This window comes from Rana temporaria, chromosome 5 (genome assembly GCF_905171775.1).
Source record: "Rana temporaria chromosome 5, aRanTem1.1, whole genome shotgun sequence".
Taxonomy (NCBI): domain Eukaryota; kingdom Metazoa; phylum Chordata; class Amphibia; order Anura; family Ranidae; genus Rana; species Rana temporaria.
The window spans coordinates 121,950,843-121,970,731 of NC_053493.1; the positions used below are offsets into that span (position 1 = coordinate 121,950,843).

General features: G+C 42.8%; 1 protein-coding gene across 1 annotated transcript in view; it reads right to left on the reverse strand.

Annotated features, from left to right (window-relative positions):
• STT3B (STT3 oligosaccharyltransferase complex catalytic subunit B) overlaps nucleotides 1-19,889 on the reverse strand; it is a 190,091-nt gene that overhangs the window by 40,716 nt on the left and 129,486 nt on the right. Inside the window, exons 6-8 of the mRNA XM_040353087.1 lie at nucleotides 8,834-8,932; nucleotides 4,901-5,047; nucleotides 1,240-1,288 (exon numbers count right to left, since the gene is read on the reverse strand). Coding sequence (XP_040209021.1) covers nucleotides 1,240-1,288; nucleotides 4,901-5,047; nucleotides 8,834-8,932 — 295 coding nt within the window. The remainder of the gene's footprint in view (nucleotides 1-1,239; nucleotides 1,289-4,900; nucleotides 5,048-8,833; nucleotides 8,933-19,889) is intronic.

Genomic DNA, 19,889 nt, shown 5'->3' on the forward strand with positions numbered 1-19,889 from the left:
GTAACAAGCTGAGATTAGGAGCACTCTTTAAGAGAGTGCTTCTAATCTAAGCTCACTACCTGTATAGAAGACATCTGGGGGGCAGAAATGTTGCTGTTTCATAGGGGATCAAATACTTATTTCACTCATTAAAATGCAAATCAATTTAGAACTTGTTTTTTTTAAATGCATTTTTCTGGATGTTGTGTTATTCTGTCTCTCATTGTTAAAATAAACAGACCATTAAAATTATAGACTGATCATTTCTTTGTCAGTGGGCAAACTTACAAAAACCTCACTGTATATTTACTTGTTTTAACTTTTTAATTTTCTTTTACATTCCTTCAGTTCTTGGTTTCTAAGCCAAAATTATCCCAGGAGTCTTCATTGGCAATTTTTTTTCTTCCCTCTGAAGGAGGGACTTTCTCAGCCAAGCACTGCCCCATTCCTTCAAGCCTGAGCTAAGGGCAGATAGATTCCAGAAAGTAAATGCTACATGAATCATCTGCCCTTGCTGAAGATGGCCAAGGCTAGAAATGCTAGGGGGATGTTTTTTAATGCAATTTCTCAACAAAAAGCATGTGGACACTAATGGATGGGCGAGTTTGCTTTGAATATTTAAAATGAATTAAATAGCATTTTTAGTTTGTAGTCCTCGGATACAGTTTAGTCCCATTTTTTATATGTGTTTTGTTTTAATATAGTAATGCCTAAGATATTCATTGCACCACAAAAAGGTGTCAATGTACACAAGTGTTTGAATCACTTAGTATTCTGCAAAAAAAAATAAAAAAATCGATCTGCGCCTCCTTAATGGTCAGGCAATCTTCTGGAACCTGTGACATGTCACATAAGATTGCATGGAGGAGGGGGGAGAGGAGAACTTCCAGTCAAATCGCCTAGGCGGTCTGAGCAAAAGTGGGAACCTGTCATAACAAGGTACCTGCTCCCCCCTCCAAAAATAGGAACCCTGAATCACAACATATAACCCTGAAAGATCAAAAACAGTCATCCTGGAAATGCCAGACATTATAATATGCATTCTGCAATCCAACTCAAACATACAATTAACACTGGACTTAATTTAATAATATATACGTTCAGAAAACAAATATTTGAGCAAAAAAAAAAAAAAAACTCATTCTAATCAGATATGGCTTTATGGCAATACCAGGCTTTTCATTACTATTCAAATAAAGAATTTGTGCATAAATTCTGAAAGAAGAAAACATTTTTACAAGCTATACTAACAAAACTTACCCTGTGTCCCAAAGGGAATAAAACCTTCCACTCCAAGGAGCAATGTACCCTGTAATGCAATACAAGAGTATTTGTTTTAGGAATAACGTGTACTGTACAGAGACCATTTCTGAATGTCATCACTGCTGCTATTATAGATGAATGTCCATGACTGCTGTATGAATTGCTATTCATTATAGTTTCAAGTACAGCAAAAAAAAAAAAAAAAAAAAAGAAGTGTACTATGAAATAAAGCAAATACTGTTTACCCTAAATTATAACATGACAAGCATCTGATTTTAAGAACTGCATTTCTTCTAGATCTATTGTTGCACCACACTGATGAGACCGCTACGCCACCTAATGTTTGTTGGTAGCCCTGTTCCACAAATGATTTATCTACCCATACCAATCCCCAAACTTACCACTATAGGTGTCCAACTCCCATAAAGAAGCTTTTAAAATGGTATGGAAGACAGCAAATTATACACACACACACACACACACACACACACACACATACACACACACACACACACACACACCAGAGCTACACCATTAATCGCGGAGAGAATCGCAATCTCGATCCCCCACGCGATCTCCAGGCTGGATGACCCGCGATTTTCTTCTCTCACTGCCCGTTCCACGTAACCAGCGTGGCAAATGGCGGCGATATCGGGAACCGACGTCAGCAGCCTGCGCCGCTGGATGGATGCCTGGGCTTCTCTCACAGTTCTGTACAACTGCGCTATCCAGTGGTTGCCGGCGGTACTGCTTCCGATGTATTAATCTTTCTCACAGTTGTGTACAACTGTGTGTATCCATGTGTCACCCAATGGTTGACGGCGGTACTGCTTCGGATGTATAAAAAACAGACCAGTGATAGGTCTATAATGTTAAAGACCATATAACTCCTATGAAAAAAATCAAACTTTGATTCTGCTTTTTTCATAGGAGTTATATGGTCTTTAACATTATAGACATATCACTGGTCTGTTTTTTATATATTCATATTTTCAGATAAATCACAGGTTTATTTGGGGGGGGGGGGGATTTTTGAGAATCGCAAGAGAATTGTGATCTTAAGTCTAAGCAAAAGAATAGCGATTCTCATTTTGACCAGAATCGTGCAGCTCTAACACACACACATACACACAAAACAAACAGGCTGGTTGAACAAAATTTAAATTAAAAAAATTGAAGGGGCTGGGTAGAAAATTGATGGTGGCACAGTGAGCATCCAATCAGATACCATTACTGCTGTGGTATTTGGATAGCCATAGCTGCTGCAAGAAAACTACAGCCGGCAAGGGAGATTCCTCCATGTATGCAGTTTAGCACAGGTATGGGGGGGGGGGGGGGGGGCGTGTAGACTTTGTCCTATCTGTAGAGCTATACTTGGTTGACATCTAAGCCATTTGTTCAAGCCTATGCAGGTGCTTGTTAAACTAAATTAAAATATTTTATTACATTAGTGTATGAAATTGACTGTATTAATAGTGGTTAAGTGTTGAATTTTTCCACTTGGAAATAAAGCAATTAATAACACTTGAAAAGTGCAAACAGTTATTACATTTACCAACTAAAAAAAAAAAAAAAATCTGAATAAAACCGCCTTCATATGTACTCACAACAAAGTGGAAGGAATTCCAGCAGTCTCATGTAGGATGCCAAGCCCTCGTTCACACAACGGCTTCATCTGAACTCGCACGATTTCAAAGCCACATTTCAGTCCAACTTCAAGGGCGACTTGAAAGACATCTGTGCGGGTTCATGCACAGGTGTCCATCAATATTGCCCCCAAAGTCACAAAAAGAAGCACAGGAACTACTTTTGGAAAATAGTGTGGCGCCGCACTGACTGGGATACTTCCAAGACTGGAATTTGACATGCAAATTGACCTGTCAAATCGCACCGATGTGAATGGGGGCTTAAGGACTGCATAGTAACCCGCCCTTACTAAGGAGTTTTTGGAGTTGATTTACTCAAAGCAAATACACTGTTGACTGCAAGTGCACTTGCTCCAGAGCTTAGTAAATGAGGTGAAGCTTCACTTTGCAAAAAATACTTAATCACATGGAAGAAAAAATAAATAAAAAAATAAACATTTTTGCTTGTACATAATTGTATGATAGAAATCAGCAGAGCTTCCCCCTCAGATCTAGAGCGAATGCACTTGCAGTGCACAGTATATTTGACTTTAGTAAATCAACTTAATTTTCCCATAAGCTGCCAAGGCAAAAAACTTTCAGAAAAGACCCACACATAGGTACATAGTGGGGAATCTCAATTTGCTAGAGCCAAACACATACACAAGCACATTAGGAGAAACCATATGTGGATGAAAATACAATGAATCAATGAACCAATACAGGCAGTCCCCGAGTTACGAACACATTAAGGACTGCAGGTTTGTTCGTAAGTGGAATACGCTTGTATGTGTAACTTCCGTTTGTGCCGGGATTTGGGATGTTTTTCCGGGCGCTTCTGGGGCTCTTCTGGCCATGCAGTACATGAAGTACTGCAGTGTGGAATGTGGCAAGATAGCTGCTGCTCCGAGGTATCCAGGACCAGTGTGGAGCACAAGCAGCCGGCATTGAGGCCATTCGTAAGTAGGAGTCGTTCGTAGGTCAGGGACTGCCTGCACTGTCATTTAACCAAAGTACAGTGGAACCTCGGATTGCGAGTAACGCAGTTAACGAGCGTTTCGCAATATGAGCACTGTATTTTTTTAAATCCTAACTCAGTTTGTGAGTGTTTTGCAAAACGAGCAAGATTCTAGCCAAAGCGGTGTGCAGTGTGTTCCAGGGCCTTTCGGAGGTGTCCTCGGGCCTGTGTGTTCCCGAGGCTCTCCTGCGCCCCCCAACTCTGGCCGCATGCGGTATTGCATGCCATTGAAGTTAATGCGGAACAAATTTTAGTTACCATTGACTTTAATGGTGAAACTCGCTTTGATATGCGAGTACTTTGGATTACGAGCATTCTCCTGGAGCGGATTATGCGTGTAATCCGAGGTTCCACAGTATGCAAGTTCAAAGAGAATCCAAAATATATGCACTTGCGCGGATAAATTGCATAAATGTTTTTCAACCTTTCAGTCAAGAAGCACAATTCCCCTGCTCCGTGATTTATCAGACAAGGCCACCCTCTTCCTTTTCTATGGTCCAGTTCTGATGCTCACCTGCCCATTGTAGGCGATTTTGGCTGGACACTGGTCAGCATGGGCTTCCCGACTAGTCTACGACTTTTCAGCTTCATACACATGTGCTCCGACACCTTTCTATCAGAACCAGCATGAACATTCAGTAATGTGAGCTACAGTAGTTCTATTCTATTGGATCAGACTACATGGGCTAGCCTTCACTCCTGCAATATTAAGACTTGGCCACCTACGACCCTGTCAGCAATTCACTGCTTTTCCTTCCCTTTTTTTTTTTTAGTAGATACTAAAGACTGCACTCCGGAAACCCTAATGCCTCGGTCAAGTCAGACGGAATTTTTTCATCGGGTTTTCCGACCACGTGTATGCCCAATCTGACTTTTTCCGTCTGAATTTCGACGAGTTAGAAAGAGAACATGTTCTCTGTCTCCCCCGATATTTACATGCATATATACATAATGAATACCTAAAAGTCTCAAGCGCACGCTTCTAATAAAAGTCCAGACAATACTTGTATATTACCTGTGTAGGTCAAGTAGATCACAGTTAAGAACACAATTCCAGCAGCTAGCGACACTCCCAGGAAGAAGAGCGTCTGGAACTCTTGCTTTGTCAGCTTGTCTCTTAGGTACTGGAGGAAAGCATATGCCTGCAGCAGAGCAAATACTCCTAAATGAGGGAAGGAAAAAAATAAAACAATTATGGACTAGCAAAGCGTTTCCAAATCCAAAGTGTGTCAATCCTTAACATTTAGTAGCGTTTTACTACAAGATAGAATAAATAATAATTTCAGTAAGACTTGGGAAACACATGGAGCTGTGCCAGAACTAAGCTGGCCATAGAGGGTTTGAATCTAGTCTGGTTCAGCAGGAACCACCGCAGAGATTCTAACCATGTATGGCCAGGCAGAATGTACCAAAGTTGATCAATCACCGTTCTCCAGGTGGGGATGGGTGAAAACCCCAATACCCACAGCTTACCACATAACCTTTAAAATGGCAGCCATTTTGAGGTTATGTGATGAGCCGTGGCTATTACAGATATCTGGGAGCCAGTTTGTTTTCCAATTTTGTAAGTTTTAAACTCTTTTAGTGCTAATAATAATAATATGAGATAGAGAGCACTAAGGTTCTCTTTTGTGCTTTTTATTATTTCTGCTGACTGACAATGGTGCGAGGGGAGAAAAATATATGTTGCAATCAGGACCAAGATGAGTGGCGTTTAGATAGCCATGCTGGTGGAGATCGTCATAAGCGATTTCTGACCCTTAGCCGAGATCTTATGGAGGTTAGCAGATTTTTCACCTAGAAATGGGAGGTTTACATTCAAAGGTGAAGTTGTGAATCACACTGTGGTGTAGATCATAATTATTGGGACCATTGTATATACCGGTAGTTAAATTTTTGTGTTTTGGACTGATAATTTGTATTGAGTCATATTAAAACACAAGTGTATTTACTTTTATGCAAGTTTGACATGGTTGTGTTGCACTTTTTATGGTTTAATTGTTACACTCACTCTCCATGTTCTCAAGGCCACTCCAGAGGCACAATACCTGCCAGAGACATACCACCATTGTTGTGTAGTTACATAGATTTATATGCATTGGGTAAAGTGTTAGTAAAGGTTAAAATGATACTTTAAAATGCTGCCTCTCTCCTCCTCCCTAGCCCTCCAGGGGTTATTCAAGTGAAAAAAGGTGGGGAGCCACTAACCCAGGGCAATTTGATATTCCCTGGATCAACAAGATCGACAGGCATTACTTATACCAGTGATATGCAATTAGCGGACCTCCAGCTGTTGCAAAACTACAAGTCCCATCATGCCTCTGCCTCTGGGTACATGCTTGCGGATGTCTGAGTCTTGCTTTGCCTCATGGGAATTGTAGTTCTGCAACAGCTGGAGGTCCACTAATTGCATATCCCTGACTTATACAGTGGGGATCGGAAGTTTGGGCACCCCAGGTAAAAATTTGTATTAATGCGCATAACGAAACCAAGGAAAGATGGAAAAATCTCCAAAAGGCATCAAATTACAGATTAGACATTCTTATAATAGGTCAAAGAATATTAGATTTTATTTCCATCATTTACACTTTCAAAATTACAGAAAACAAGAAAAATGGCGTCTGCAAACGTTTGGGCACCCTGCAGAGTTCATATCTTGTACTGCCCCCTTTGGCAAGTATCACAGCTTGTAAACGCTTTTTGTAGCCAGCCAAGAGTCTTTCAATTCTTGTTTGAGGTATCTTTGCCCATTCTTCCTTACAAAAGTCTTCCAGTTCTTTGAGATTTCTGGGCTCGTCACGTGACTTAGTCATGGGTATTCTACTGTATTCTACCCATGACTAAGTCACGTGACGAGTGACGATACATGTGGGGGAGGAGCCTACAGTGACGGACCATCGGATGTCTATCCCGAGTGAGGAGTCCACTTAAACTGAGCGGCAACATACCCTGTCTATAACATAAGCGAGGGTACGTGAGTGCACTAAGTGCAGCCTTTATCCACATCTATATGGTACAATATTGCACTGTTTCCTTTCCTCCTCTTTTGCATGTGACTGAATGAAACAGGAAATATCTCATCGCTGCTGGAGGTTGTTGTAACCTGATCACATTGAAGTGAGAGTTTGGCAATTAGGGAAGGATCACTACAGACTGACTGGCTGATTCAATCATCAGAACTTTTTCATGATCTACTCACATATATTAAGAGTTTCTACACCAGGTTTTTTTTTGCTTGATTGTATATGTACGATTCACATTGCACATGAGTTAATACGAGCGCATCAGTATTTATTCATTCATCATTTGGTTTAGTTCACCGTTTTTTGATTGCTACTGTATTTAGTCATTTTTGTGTGGTTTCTTTGAGATTATTTGTTAGTAGCGCTGTAGTGCTTTTCACTAATCTGTAATTTGATGCCTTTTGGAGATTTTTCAATCTTTCCTTGGTTCGTTATGCACATTAATACCAATTTTTACCTGGGGTGCCCAAACTTTTAATCCCCACTGTAGCTCCAGAAGGAGACTATGCCACATTTTTACAGCTCTTACTGTGAACAAGCCATTATGTATGCAGAGAAGTAGGGTCAAAAATAGTATGCCTCGTTTCCACCAAGTGGTTTGGTATGGTTCGGTACTCTATTTTGGGTGTTTCCATTATGAAAGCGGCCCATACAACCGAACCATACCGCATCATTCTGGGTCCTGCTTTAGATGTGGGGCCATAGAAAAATGGTACAGTTAGGGCAGAGCTACAATACATTCCACTGATTGGCGGACACGCTAGGCATTTTTTCTAAACCCTGTATGGCCCCCGATAGTCCGACTTGTAGTGGAAACGCTCACCAGACCGGACCATTCTATCTGTTCCTAACTAACGACTCAAACCATTCTGCTCAGTGGAAACAAGGCATTATTTGGCCCTGACTGTAGCCACGGGCTCCCTGCTCAATGAAGAGCGAGAACTGAGCAATCAGGAGACCGATGCAGCATCAAATCCCACATTTCTCTTTTCAACCTTTTTTCCGCATGGGCCCCCATGGGGTGGTGGCGTCACAAGGGGGTGGGGTCTCCGGGTGATGTCACTAGATGGCCACACCCCATGACTATAAGAAATGGCAGACAGCAGAAGCTAGCATCTGGAGAAGACATCACAAGATGAAGAACCGGCAGAGGAAGAAGAAAGCGGAGGGAGAAGAACCGGAGGAAGAACTAGAGGAAGAAGATAGCAGAGGGCGAAGAACCGCAAAGAGAAGACCTCATCAGAGAAAGACACATTGGAGCTTTTTTAAATAAATAAATAATAAAATGACTGTCAAAAATGTGTACTTTATTTTGGACACTTTAGGTTAATGAGTAGGGGGGCATGGGAGCAGAGCCCCCCCCCTGACCCAAAGCACCCACCCCCACCTTCCCCAAAGCAACCAACCCCTGCCCCCATGTTGAGGGCATGTGGCCTAGTATTAACTAGGAGGGACCTGCCAAGCTGCATGCTTGGATAAGGGTCTGGTATGGATTTGGGGGGGGGAACCCCATGCCCCTTTTTTTGTAGTGGAGTTCACCCCCTCAAGATCCATACCAGACCCAAAGGGCACAGTATTGTTGGATCCAAGTCTGATCGTGTTCATTTAAGTCGCATGGAAGTCGAACATGAAGTCATAGAGCAAAGTCGGATCAGAAGTCATCGGACTTACAAGTCGGAGCCGTGTGAACCCGGCCTTAGAGTTAAAAAAAAAAAAAAAAAAAAAACACATAATACAAGGTCAAACCTAAACACCTTCAATTTGCATGCAATCAGGCTGGCCCTTGCACTATCTGTAGATAAATCCAAAGGAAAGTAAATAAGAAATGTGTATAATGTATAGCCAATCTTACACAAAAAAAATAATAATGTTATATTTTACACACACACATCTCATTAGAAACAGAATATAAATCTAAATCTTACCTGCTGCTGCCATGTGCTCACTAGTCCGAATGGGCTGGAATCCAACAAAAGGAATTTGCATGGATAAAATTAAACCCACAATGAAGAAAGTGCTGTATGCTAAAATGAAGAAATATGCAAATTAGATAAACAGAAAATTACATGGCACTCACAGTTGATATTCTGGAGGGAGAGAAATTGCCACAAGAAACTGCATCATACATCTCACCGTATCATCCACAGGAGCGGATCTCAGTACTCACTTGTCACAGTTCAATAAATCATATGTATTTCACCGAAAGATTTCAAGGGCACTCACAGAATAGGATTCTCTTTATTGAAGCAAAGTAGCAAGGGCTAAAAATATTTAAAGCCCCAACTGTGGGAAATCTGTAAGGTTACCTTCAAATACTGGGACTAGTGGAGAGTAAAAAATACTTTGATACACAATCCTTTGCTCCCCAAGCACACAGCGCTCCCCCATGCTCTAGATGTGGAATGTCCTACAGCGTTCTTATATTTAATGCAGAGCTATGGACCTAGAGTCAGTCTTTAGCAGTGGAGGAGCAGAGGATAGGGTAACAATCTACTTTCCAGGGTCCTCTAGAGCTATATGAAGAAAACTCTTGCAATTTGCAGTCCATTACAATAAGTATATCTGAAAAACACATGCATTCTCAAGGTGTAAGTGTGTGCCCTTGAAATCTTTCTGCAGAACATAAAATTAGATATATGCAGTTTGCAAGCTAAACTTCAGTACAGTGAAAATCATTTCAGATCATACGGACTTGTATTAACCATCTCCATAATGTGCATGCACCACACATCCGACAGCCCGTGTTTCGTTTGTCCTAGACCCAGACACTTATATGCAGCCATCTGGTATGTGACCAGAGCATTGTCCTACAAATAGTACAAAAAAGCTGGCTGACCATTTATCTTTTAAACAAAAAATAAAAAAACAAGAATTACACATTTGAGATTAAAAAAAACCACTATGTAATGCTTTAAAAACCTCAAGGAAGGAGCAAGTTCTTTTAGGCCGGAACTTCAGGGAGGCTTATTTCCTCTAAGGAATGTTAAGGGGGTATTCATAAAGGGTGTGTAGTCACACACAGGGACGTGAATTTGATAGTCCTGGGCACAGAGATCAGTGTCCATAACACTTCATTATAACTCCTGAAGGACACTACTTCAACGCACACCCTCCCTTACCAATGACAGACATGGCAGGAAATTGTAGTAGGGGTTTAGGTGGAACCTAATGGGGAACAAAGACTAGATCCCCAGCAGGCCCGACTGGCTGTTGATTGATCGCGCTCAGCAGTGGGCGGATCCAAAGCTGCCATTTAGATTGAATCCTTTGAACGCTACTCCATCAAAAAGGAAAAAAAAAAAATCTTTGAAGTGTTGATCTTCTGTGTCCCCTGCAGTGCTCAATGGTTTCTCCCATTGATCCCTGTGTCTCTATTGTGTCGCCTATTGATTCGGAAGTCAGCAGGAAAAACCTATGAGTGCTGCGAGGGACACTGGCAATCCCGAGTCTACTGATTGACAGCTGGCTCCCGCTCTTGGTCATCGGCTGAGAGCCAAAGTCAGCTGCGCCTGCCCCCTCCCCAGCCTGGTGCTGCAGTGGGTGCTGGAGGAGCAGAGAGCAGTGACTGACTGTCCCCACTCTCTGCCCAGAGCGGACTGAGAACTGAGCGATCAGTGGTTATGCAATTGCTCAGTTCTTGGCTTAGAGTTGGCAGGGGACAGCTGCAGCATGACACCGATGCTGCAAAATAAAGGCGAGGATGTAGATTTTATTTATTTTTACACATCCCAAAGTTCACCTTCAATGTTTCTCTCATAACAGTTAAAAAATGCAACATTAGAACAAAACATTTAGGCTGGATTCACAGTGTCGAAGGCATGCAACAAGCACGGTAAGAGACTTTGGGGGGGGGGGCTCCATATAATTCCCTTTCACAGTAAACTGCAGCGCATTGGATATGAACCACCCCCTCCCCCCCAAAAATGTGATCCTTGCAGTGGGGTACCAGTAAAACGCACCTTTAACCTTTACTTACCTATTTCCTTGCTCCTGCAGTCTCCCTTCATGCCACAGCCTCTTCCCTAAGGCACTCTGATGTCCAATAGACCTATACCAGCCCTCAAAATTTCCACTCGCCTACTAGCATTTGGCGAGTGGATTTAAGCTGGGGGCGAGTGATGACAGGGCTGCATGACCAATCTCCCTCCAATCTGTGCCTACACTTAGAGTCCCGATGAGATTGGCGGCCGAAGAGGAAAGGTGCATGGTCGGGAAAAGTAGTCTGGTGAGCCGCGCACAGGCAGAGCAGTACACAGGCACTCTCCTTACAATTCTCATTAAGCCATGGGACCTAACAGTATGACCTCTCTGAGCCTGCCCCCCTCCCCCAGGCCCCGGCCAATGTAGCTGGAGAGCAGAAAGTAATGAGTGAGGTGGAGGATTGCAAAAATTACCACTCCGGTGCAGCGCTCACTGAAAGTTGCCCTGACATGAGAGCGGCAGCCTTCTAGTTTGTGCAATTTTCTTCTCCTTGTGCTCTATGTAAGTGTCCAACAGTTTAGCCTGAGCACTGTGAACAGACTGGTCTCAATGTGTGCTGTGCGCTGTCAGTGTGCGCTGTGCTATGGTGTCAATGGCTGTGCAGTTGTGTGGATCTCAGCGCTGGATTGTACTCCCTCCCTCTGTGCTGCAGCTCCTCTCTGCCAGCCTGAATAAAATGGGGAAGTGGGGACATGCAAGTGTGGAGCCGCACACACAGGCTCCTGATGATGAGATGAATGGGAGAGAGAGAGAGAGAGAGAGAGAGAGAGAGAGAGAGAGAGAGAGAGAGAGAGAGAGAGAGACACAGAGAGAGAGACACAGAGAGAGAGACACAGAGAGAGAGACACAGAGAGAGAGACACAGAGAGAGACACAGAGAGAGACACAGAGAGAGAGACACAGAGAGAGAGACACAGAGAGAGAGACACAGAGAGAGAGACACAGAGAGAGAGACACAGAGAGAGAGAGACACAGAGAGAGAGAGACAGAGAGAGAGAGAGAGAGAGAGAGAGACAGAGAGAGACACAGAGAGAGAGAGAGACACACAGAGAGAGAGAGAGAGAGAGAGAGAGAGAGAGACACAGAGAGAGAGAGAGAGACACACAGAGAGAGAGACACAGAGAGAGAGAGAGAGAGAGACAGAGAGACAGACAGACAGACAGACAGACAGAGAGAGAGAGAGAGAGAGAGAGATGGGAGTTGCAGAGGAAACAGCAAGAGAATGGGGAAGAGACCCAGTTTTAGTGCCCTGTCCCTCTGGTCCGCCCCCAGTGCCCTGTCCCTCTGGTCCGCCCCCAGTGCCCTGTCCCTCTGGTCCGCCCCCAGTGCCCTGTCCCTCTGGTCCGCCCCCAGTGCCCTGTCCCATTTTGTTAAAGTTGTTGTTGGTAATATTTAATTTTGTAACTTGATTCTGCATAAAACATTGTCATTCCATGAGATAATCTACGAGGGCGTGTTTACGGGTGCAATTAGGCGCAGGGCAGTGTATGAATTAGGTGGGGCAACTGGTGGCGAGTAACTCTTGAGGCCTGGCTAGTAGCTCAGGACTTGAAATTTTGAGCCCTGCCTATACAGTATAGGAGGATTAGGGGTTGACCGATATATTTTTTTTCAGGGCCGATACAGATTTTATCTGTTTTCAGGCTGATAGCAGGTGCTGACATTCTGTACATCACCGTCACCTGCCACCCAGATGCAGCGTGTCACTTGCCACTGTCACCTGCCACCCAGATGAAGCTTGTCACCACGTGCACTACTTCTAGTAACCTCTCCCAAGTGGCGTCCAAGCGTGTATACTTCCACATTCAGGCAGGCACGCTGTGGGCGATGACGTAGCCATCTCTTTGCTCGCCCGTGGCTGCAGCTCTGTCAGCCTTCGTGGCCCTGTTGTAGGGGTTGGAACAGTGGCGAGGCAGGCAGCAGAGAGGACCGCCGCACCACTGACAGAATGGCAGAGACTGTAGCAAGCGCCACGCGGAAGAGGAGGAGGTCTGACCAAAATGGCAACATCGGTAAGTTTGACGGATACCAATTATTTGAAAAATTTGAATAATCGTCCCCCAATAATTGGACGCGCCAATAATCAGTTGACCCCCAAGGAGGATTTGGAAAGACTGCTCACAAGCTGGAGCATCTGGGAGAAGTGTTGAGCATGGGCTGCTGGGGGAATGAGGGGAGAGGTAAGTGTCGTTTTTCCAGGTACCCTAGGCATAAATGAACATATAACCTATGCAGTGTGCGGGGAGCACCATTGAAAGTAGGTTTTTGTTTTCCTCTGAATTCAGCTTTAAGCATTCCCTTGAGAAGCTTCCTATTCGGACTTGTATATTATATATTGCACAGCCTCCTTATAATCCTGGATATCCTCTGATCATTAACACACGGTGTGATGCTAGCAATACACTTTACAATTACTAGACAATACATCTTGGACAACTAGAATTATAGGTTAAGAACAGGTTATAAAACACAAAGCTAAAAGAAAAACATTGCACAGAATCATGACCGATTCAGGTCTTCATTTATTTTCAGCCACTTTGAAAGAAAAAAAAAAAAAAAGTCAAAGGCAAGAAAAACATGGCACATATTTATCTCGCTTCAGTTTTACTGCTGAGCAATAATTGTGCCTACTGTCATCGAGAGAAAATTTCAGGACTGAATAAAAGCTTTTTCATTTACTTTGCAGATGCAACTCACTGGCACAAGTGGTTTTACTTAGAACAAACCAACTTATGTCATGTCAACCTATTAAGGCAGGCAGAATTGTAAATAATTTCCTGTTAAGTCGTTTTATATAAAAACTGTTAGACTGCCATCCTGTGGAAACAGTGTAATATACAACACGCATTGGAGAAATGGCTTTTAGAGCGGTAAACATACACATTAACCAGAACAACAAAATATAAAATCTGTACCAAAGACTGAAAAACGACAAAAGAGAAGATCCTTCTCCCAACACAGCAACCAAGCTACAGACGGATACCTTCGTACTTAGTATGTGTAACAAATGTATTTAATGTTTTAACACACAAATTTTATAGCTGGGTGAGGAACCACACAGGCTGTCACAATGAACATCTCTGGCCAAAAATGCCACCTTTCTGCCGGGCTTACTCATACTGGGCTTTAGTTCTTTCTAAGCCGATAGATACAGATCCGCACACTTGTCCTAGGCCAGTGACTCAAAGTATTGAAGCCAAAAACAGCACAACTAGAGTCTGAGTGAACCTGAAGGCTCAATCACACAGGATGAACAGGCATTGCATCTGGGTCCATGCACCCATCCCGGTGTACATGCCAAACTGGACAGGCAAGTTCATATGGTCGCTTGGCTAAAAAACTAAACAAAATGGGTCTTGCATCGCACTGAGCACCCTTGTGAATGAGCCCTTAAGCTGGCCATAAAACGGTTCAAATAGCAGCAGCAAAGATGTACCCAAGCTAATTGATTAACTTGGGTACAACTAGCCTGTTGGACTTCACATGTGATCATTGCTCGCAGCTCTTATAGGGAAAACATTGACTCTGCAGGAGGGATTCTGCAAGCTGTGGTTGCAGGAAAGAAATGTTCCCCGCCTATGGCCGGCCTTACATGAAGTTAACAGAATAAAATTTTGTAAGGTGTAAAAGGAATCCTTACATATGTCTGGAAAAGAGCTCGACCAGTTGTGTTGAATAGCTGGATGGACTTTCCACTGTTCCAGTAAACTTTGGATCAGCCTGGAATTTGAGCTATCCCAAGCTTTGCTACATCTACTACCATGCATTTCAAAACACAGAGCTCTTTCACCCACAACATCCCTGCCAACTTACGCGACCCTTGCCATCTGACCCCTTTATTCAGCAATACTGGGAAAAAGTATTGAACTTAATTACGACGATCAGCAAATTTGAAGTTAGGCAAGACCCCTGGCAATGTTTGTTCTGTCATGAGGAACCTTTACACCCACAACAACTCGCCTATTCTACCCATCTTGGGCCATTCATACTTTCCCCCATGGTCGCTGGCTTTTTATCATGGTAGAACACTCCACATCTACTCCATCAAGAGGAACTCAAACCACCTTCCCTGCTCAAAACATCCTAGGCAACCACCAAGCTTGATTACCCTCTTCCTGCCCGCACGGCACTGAATTGCCAGGAGGCCGCGCGAGCGGCGCGCACACGCCGCGTCAGTCAAGTGCCGATGCACGTGCCTGGCGGCCACGATGTCTGCCGAGCACCCGCGATCGGCGGTCACGGAGACAGGGACGTGGAGCTCTGTGTGTAAACACAGAGCTCCAAGTCCCGTCAGGGAGAGAAGACTGATGGTGTGTCCCTTGTATATAGGGACAACCATCGGTCACCTCCCCCAGTCACCCCCCTCACAGTAAGAATCACCAATTAGGGAATACATTAACCCCTCCCCCCTAGTGTTAACCCCTTCCCTGCCAGTCACATTTATACAGTAATCAGTGCATATTTATATTTTTGTTCGCTGTATAAATGTGAATGGTCCCAAAAATGTGTCAAATGTCCGATGTGTCCGCCGCAATATCGCAGTCCTGACAAAAATCGCAGATCGCAGCCATTACTTGGGGGAAAAAAAATTTCATAATTCTATCCCCCATTTTGTAGACGCTATAACGTTTGCGCAAACAAATCACTATAGGCTTATTGCGATTTTTATCAAAAATATATAGAACACGTATCGGACTAAACTAAGAAAAAAATATATATATTTTTTTAATTGGATATTTATTATAGCAAAAAGTAAAAAATGTATTTATTTTTCCAAAAATTTCGCTCTATTTTTGTTTGTAGCACAAAAAAAATAAAAACCGCAGAGGTGATCAAATACCACCAAAAGAAAGCTCTATTTGTGGGGGGGGGGGGGGGGGGGGGAAAGGACGCCAATTTTGTTTGGGAGCCACGTCGCACAACCACGCAATTGTCATTCAAAGCGCGACAGTGCTGAAAGCTGAAATTTCACCTGGGCAGGAAGGGGGTATATGTACTACATGCAACCGTCAATTTGAATTTGAATTACCTAAACCACATCAAACACATCTTTGCCTCAAATAAACCACTTTCAAAGGGTAGCTCCCAATTTTATACCACTCTCCAAGCTACAGGACATGTTACCTTCCCTATTTAGCAGCATGCAAGTGTGACTTACTATATACACTCTCAAAGGACCAAAACGGCAAAAATCTTAGTTGTCTCACGTCTCCTCAATCTCCTTTAAGACTGAGAGGAACTTTAAACTGTTGACAAGATGGCATTAACCACCTTCACGTTGACAGAAAATGTCATCAGAGTACCACTCACTTGTTGACGAGGGCTGTGACCTGAATGCCACTCATGCTCACATTTGGTGGCCATGTCTCATACGACCTTATTGGTCAGATGTTAAAGCTCTAAATATCCATGCAACATGATGATCCTTGGTTTGTGCTTTTCAAATGCTCCCAAGAATCCATGAAAAAAAATATAATAAATAAAAAGTTAAATACTCCATTGTTCCCCACAAGCTAAAAACGCAATTCCGCTATTTCGGGGGAAAAAATAAAATATACCTACCTTGAACTTATGGCTGCAAATGCTTGACTATACCTACGCCATGGAAAAGCTCACAGAGCTCCGCAACACCCCATCAACCTTCACTAAAAAGGTGGGCATGCTGGGTGATGTTCATGTCCTCCCGTCAATATACAGAGATTATATCTTCTGCTTACAGCTTATCTAGCTCGGATGCCAAGACCATCATCTTTTTCTTATAGTCGTATATCACTTCTAAATATGGTGTTTAGCTACATACAGTGACAAGCAGGGTCACCTCTAATCTGTTCATCTTGGCAGCCCCCACCCTTCTCTTCCCCTTTGGTAGCCATGTCTTTCTTTCTCTACATTCCTCTTCTACTCTGATACAGAGTAAACTTATCTGGATGACACAAAGTCCATATAGCTCAACAAATAAAGAAAAAAAAAATCATATTGGGATAAAAAAAAGGGGAGTTGCCCACCACTTTTTTTAAAGGCAAGGTTCACTTTTTACAAATAAAATGCACTTTTCCTGCAGGTAATAAAAAAATAAAAATAAGTGCATAAAATATTTTATATATATTAAAGGTTGTCCCGATCCCACTTTTTTTTGAGACCGAGCACAAGTAAAGATACTTTTTTCCAAGTACTCGCCAATACCTATTACAGATACTTTTTTTAATGTCATGTGACAGTGGCAGTATTTTTTTTTTCCAATTTTTCTTAGTGCTTTCTTCTTTTGTTTGGGGGGGGGGGGGGTGGATTGTCAGTGTTTTTTTTAATTACACTTTTATTATTATTTTTAAACTCATTTTTTTCACTTATTGCTATTTTTTTTTTTTTTCAATCAGCCCTGTTGGGGGGTCTTTGGTGAGATATCGGGGGTCTCTCCCCTTTCAGACAGAGAAAGGGACCAAGGACACAGATTACCCAGTCCCTTTTTCTGCAGCCTCAGCCAAAATGAATGGAGAGAAGCTCCTCTCCATGCATAAACTGAAGCATTGTAAACACAGGTTACGATGCTCAGTTATGTGAATGAACAGAGTCCGTGATCACTGAGTCTGTTCATTCTGAAAAGGTAGGAGCCGAATTTAGCGCCTCCTACCTCCGCTCTCCATCCTGACAGATCAAGGGGGTGGAGGACATTGAGCACCACGGAGGGGGGAGAGCAGCCCGGAGGGGGACAGTCAGCGCAGCGGTGATCAGTGCAGCTTTGGTGGGAGTTACAGGCACTGATCACCGCTGTATAACTAACTAAAGCAGCTGAAAAGGGGGCAGATCAGTGCTTGCAACTCCCCTGCCTCACCAATCACGCTGACTGCCCAGGTATCGGGTGTGAAGCATCGGGGCATGTGAATTAAAGTGGACTGTTATGTCTATCTGTGACATTTATTGTATGGTTGTGAGCACAACTAAACACCTAAATAGCCCTCTCGCTCGTGATAGACAAGAGGACGAGAGGGAGATAGTGATAGGCAGAACACTGAACACAGTGTTTTCTGGAAAACCGAGTGTTCCGCCTAACATGGAACAGCACAAGGAGAAGCGCAATTTTTTAAAACCGCACGGCCACCGTCTGTCACAGACTCGGGTACACAGATCGGATTCTGCAATGGGCAAAGGTACCGACTCGAGTATAAGCTGAGGGGGTAATTTTCAGCCCAAAAAAAAAAAAAAAGGACTGAAAAAAAACTTGGCTTATACTGGAGTATATACGGTAAGTATTCTTTTAATACTGTACATCCATTTGTTGCAAAGAACATATGCTGCACTCTCACATAAAAACTTCATAACAAAAAAAAAAAGCAGTTTGCTATATATGTTGGTTTTCTTAAAGCTTAAAAACAAAAAAAGTATAACAGTTGTGCCACATAGGGATCAAAAACGTACAATAAGGTGTTAAAGGTTTACACTTACCCAGTCTCTACCAGCAGCAGCTATTGAATAGGCTATTTAAGATCACTATGGTAACATTTCTCAAAGTACAGACACATAGAATGCTCCTTTTTTAATACGAGTTATAATAGTGAAACATTCTATCCCCATTCAATACCCACGATGTGGAAATTCTATCCCATCTAAATAAGGGAACCTAAAATAATAATACGCATTTGGTTTATCTGATAGTATAGAACAGCCTTTAGGGCTGCAACCAACGATTATCATAATGGATTAGTTGGCCGATTGAATAATTGAATAACCTTAACAAAACAAAAAAAATAAAAAAAATGGTGTATAATTTAGTCAATAGGTAAAAGTTTAAAATATAAGGCAATTTATTCTTAACCACTTCCCGCCCGCCATATGACGTCCTTGACTTTGAGCGTGGATATCTGGATGCCTGAAGCTACAGGCATCAGTCAGATATCTTTTTCAGCTGGCGATTCCCTACACCATAAGAACGATCATATTGGCTGTTCCACCACTTGATCGTTTTTATGGGAGGGGGGACGGGACGTCGTCCCCTCCTGCCACCCTCCAGTGCTTCTACCGACTCACCGCTGCAAATCGGCGAGTTGGAGAATAGATCCGCCAGCCCGAATGTTGACCATAAAAAAATCCGGTGGACCAGATGGTCGCCGGAGTCTCTATGATCGTCTGAGGCAGAGCGTGATGTTATGACGTCATGCCCAGCCTCTGCATTCAAACAATCGGTGCCACCCAAGTTTGTATTTATTTATTTTTCATTTCAGGCTTCCCAGCCTAGAGGTGAGACCTTATTGACCCCCCATATCTCACTGTAAAGAGGACCTGTCATGTCATATTCCTATTACTAAGGGATAATTACATTCCGTGTAATAGGAATAAAAGTAATCATGCAATTTTGAAGCGTGACATGTTAGGTATCCATTTACTTGGCGTAACTTCATCTTTCACAATATGCAAAAACATTGAGCTAATGTTACTTTTTTTTAACCACTTCTGGACCGCACACACACACACACACACACGTCGGCAGTTTAAAGATGGTTATCGCGGTTGTGGCAGCAGCTGCTTTTTTATTGCATTTAAGTCTGAATATGAGATCTTTTTGATTCCAGATCTCATATTTAAGAGGACCCGTCATGCTTTTTTCTATTACAAGGGATGTTTACATTTAATGCAAGAGCAAAAATTCTAGCACGAGGCCCAACAACCCGGAAATTGTAGTGTTTTTTTTTTTTAAAGGGCTGCCTATGGAGATTTTTTAGGTACCACAGTTTTTCGCCGTTCCACGAGTGCATTTGAAAGACCACTGCGCAAATACAGTACGATATAAAATATTGCAACAATCGCCATTTTATTCTCTAGATTCTCTGCTAAAAAAAAAAACACATACAATGTTTGGGGGTTCCAAGTAATATTCTAGAATAAAATACGGATTTTAACTTGCAAGCAACAAATGTCAGAAATAGGCTTAGCCAAGAAAAGGATTAATAACCAAATATAGGGAGACAAATCTCTAATCCACTGAGAATAACAGACAAAAGAGATATAC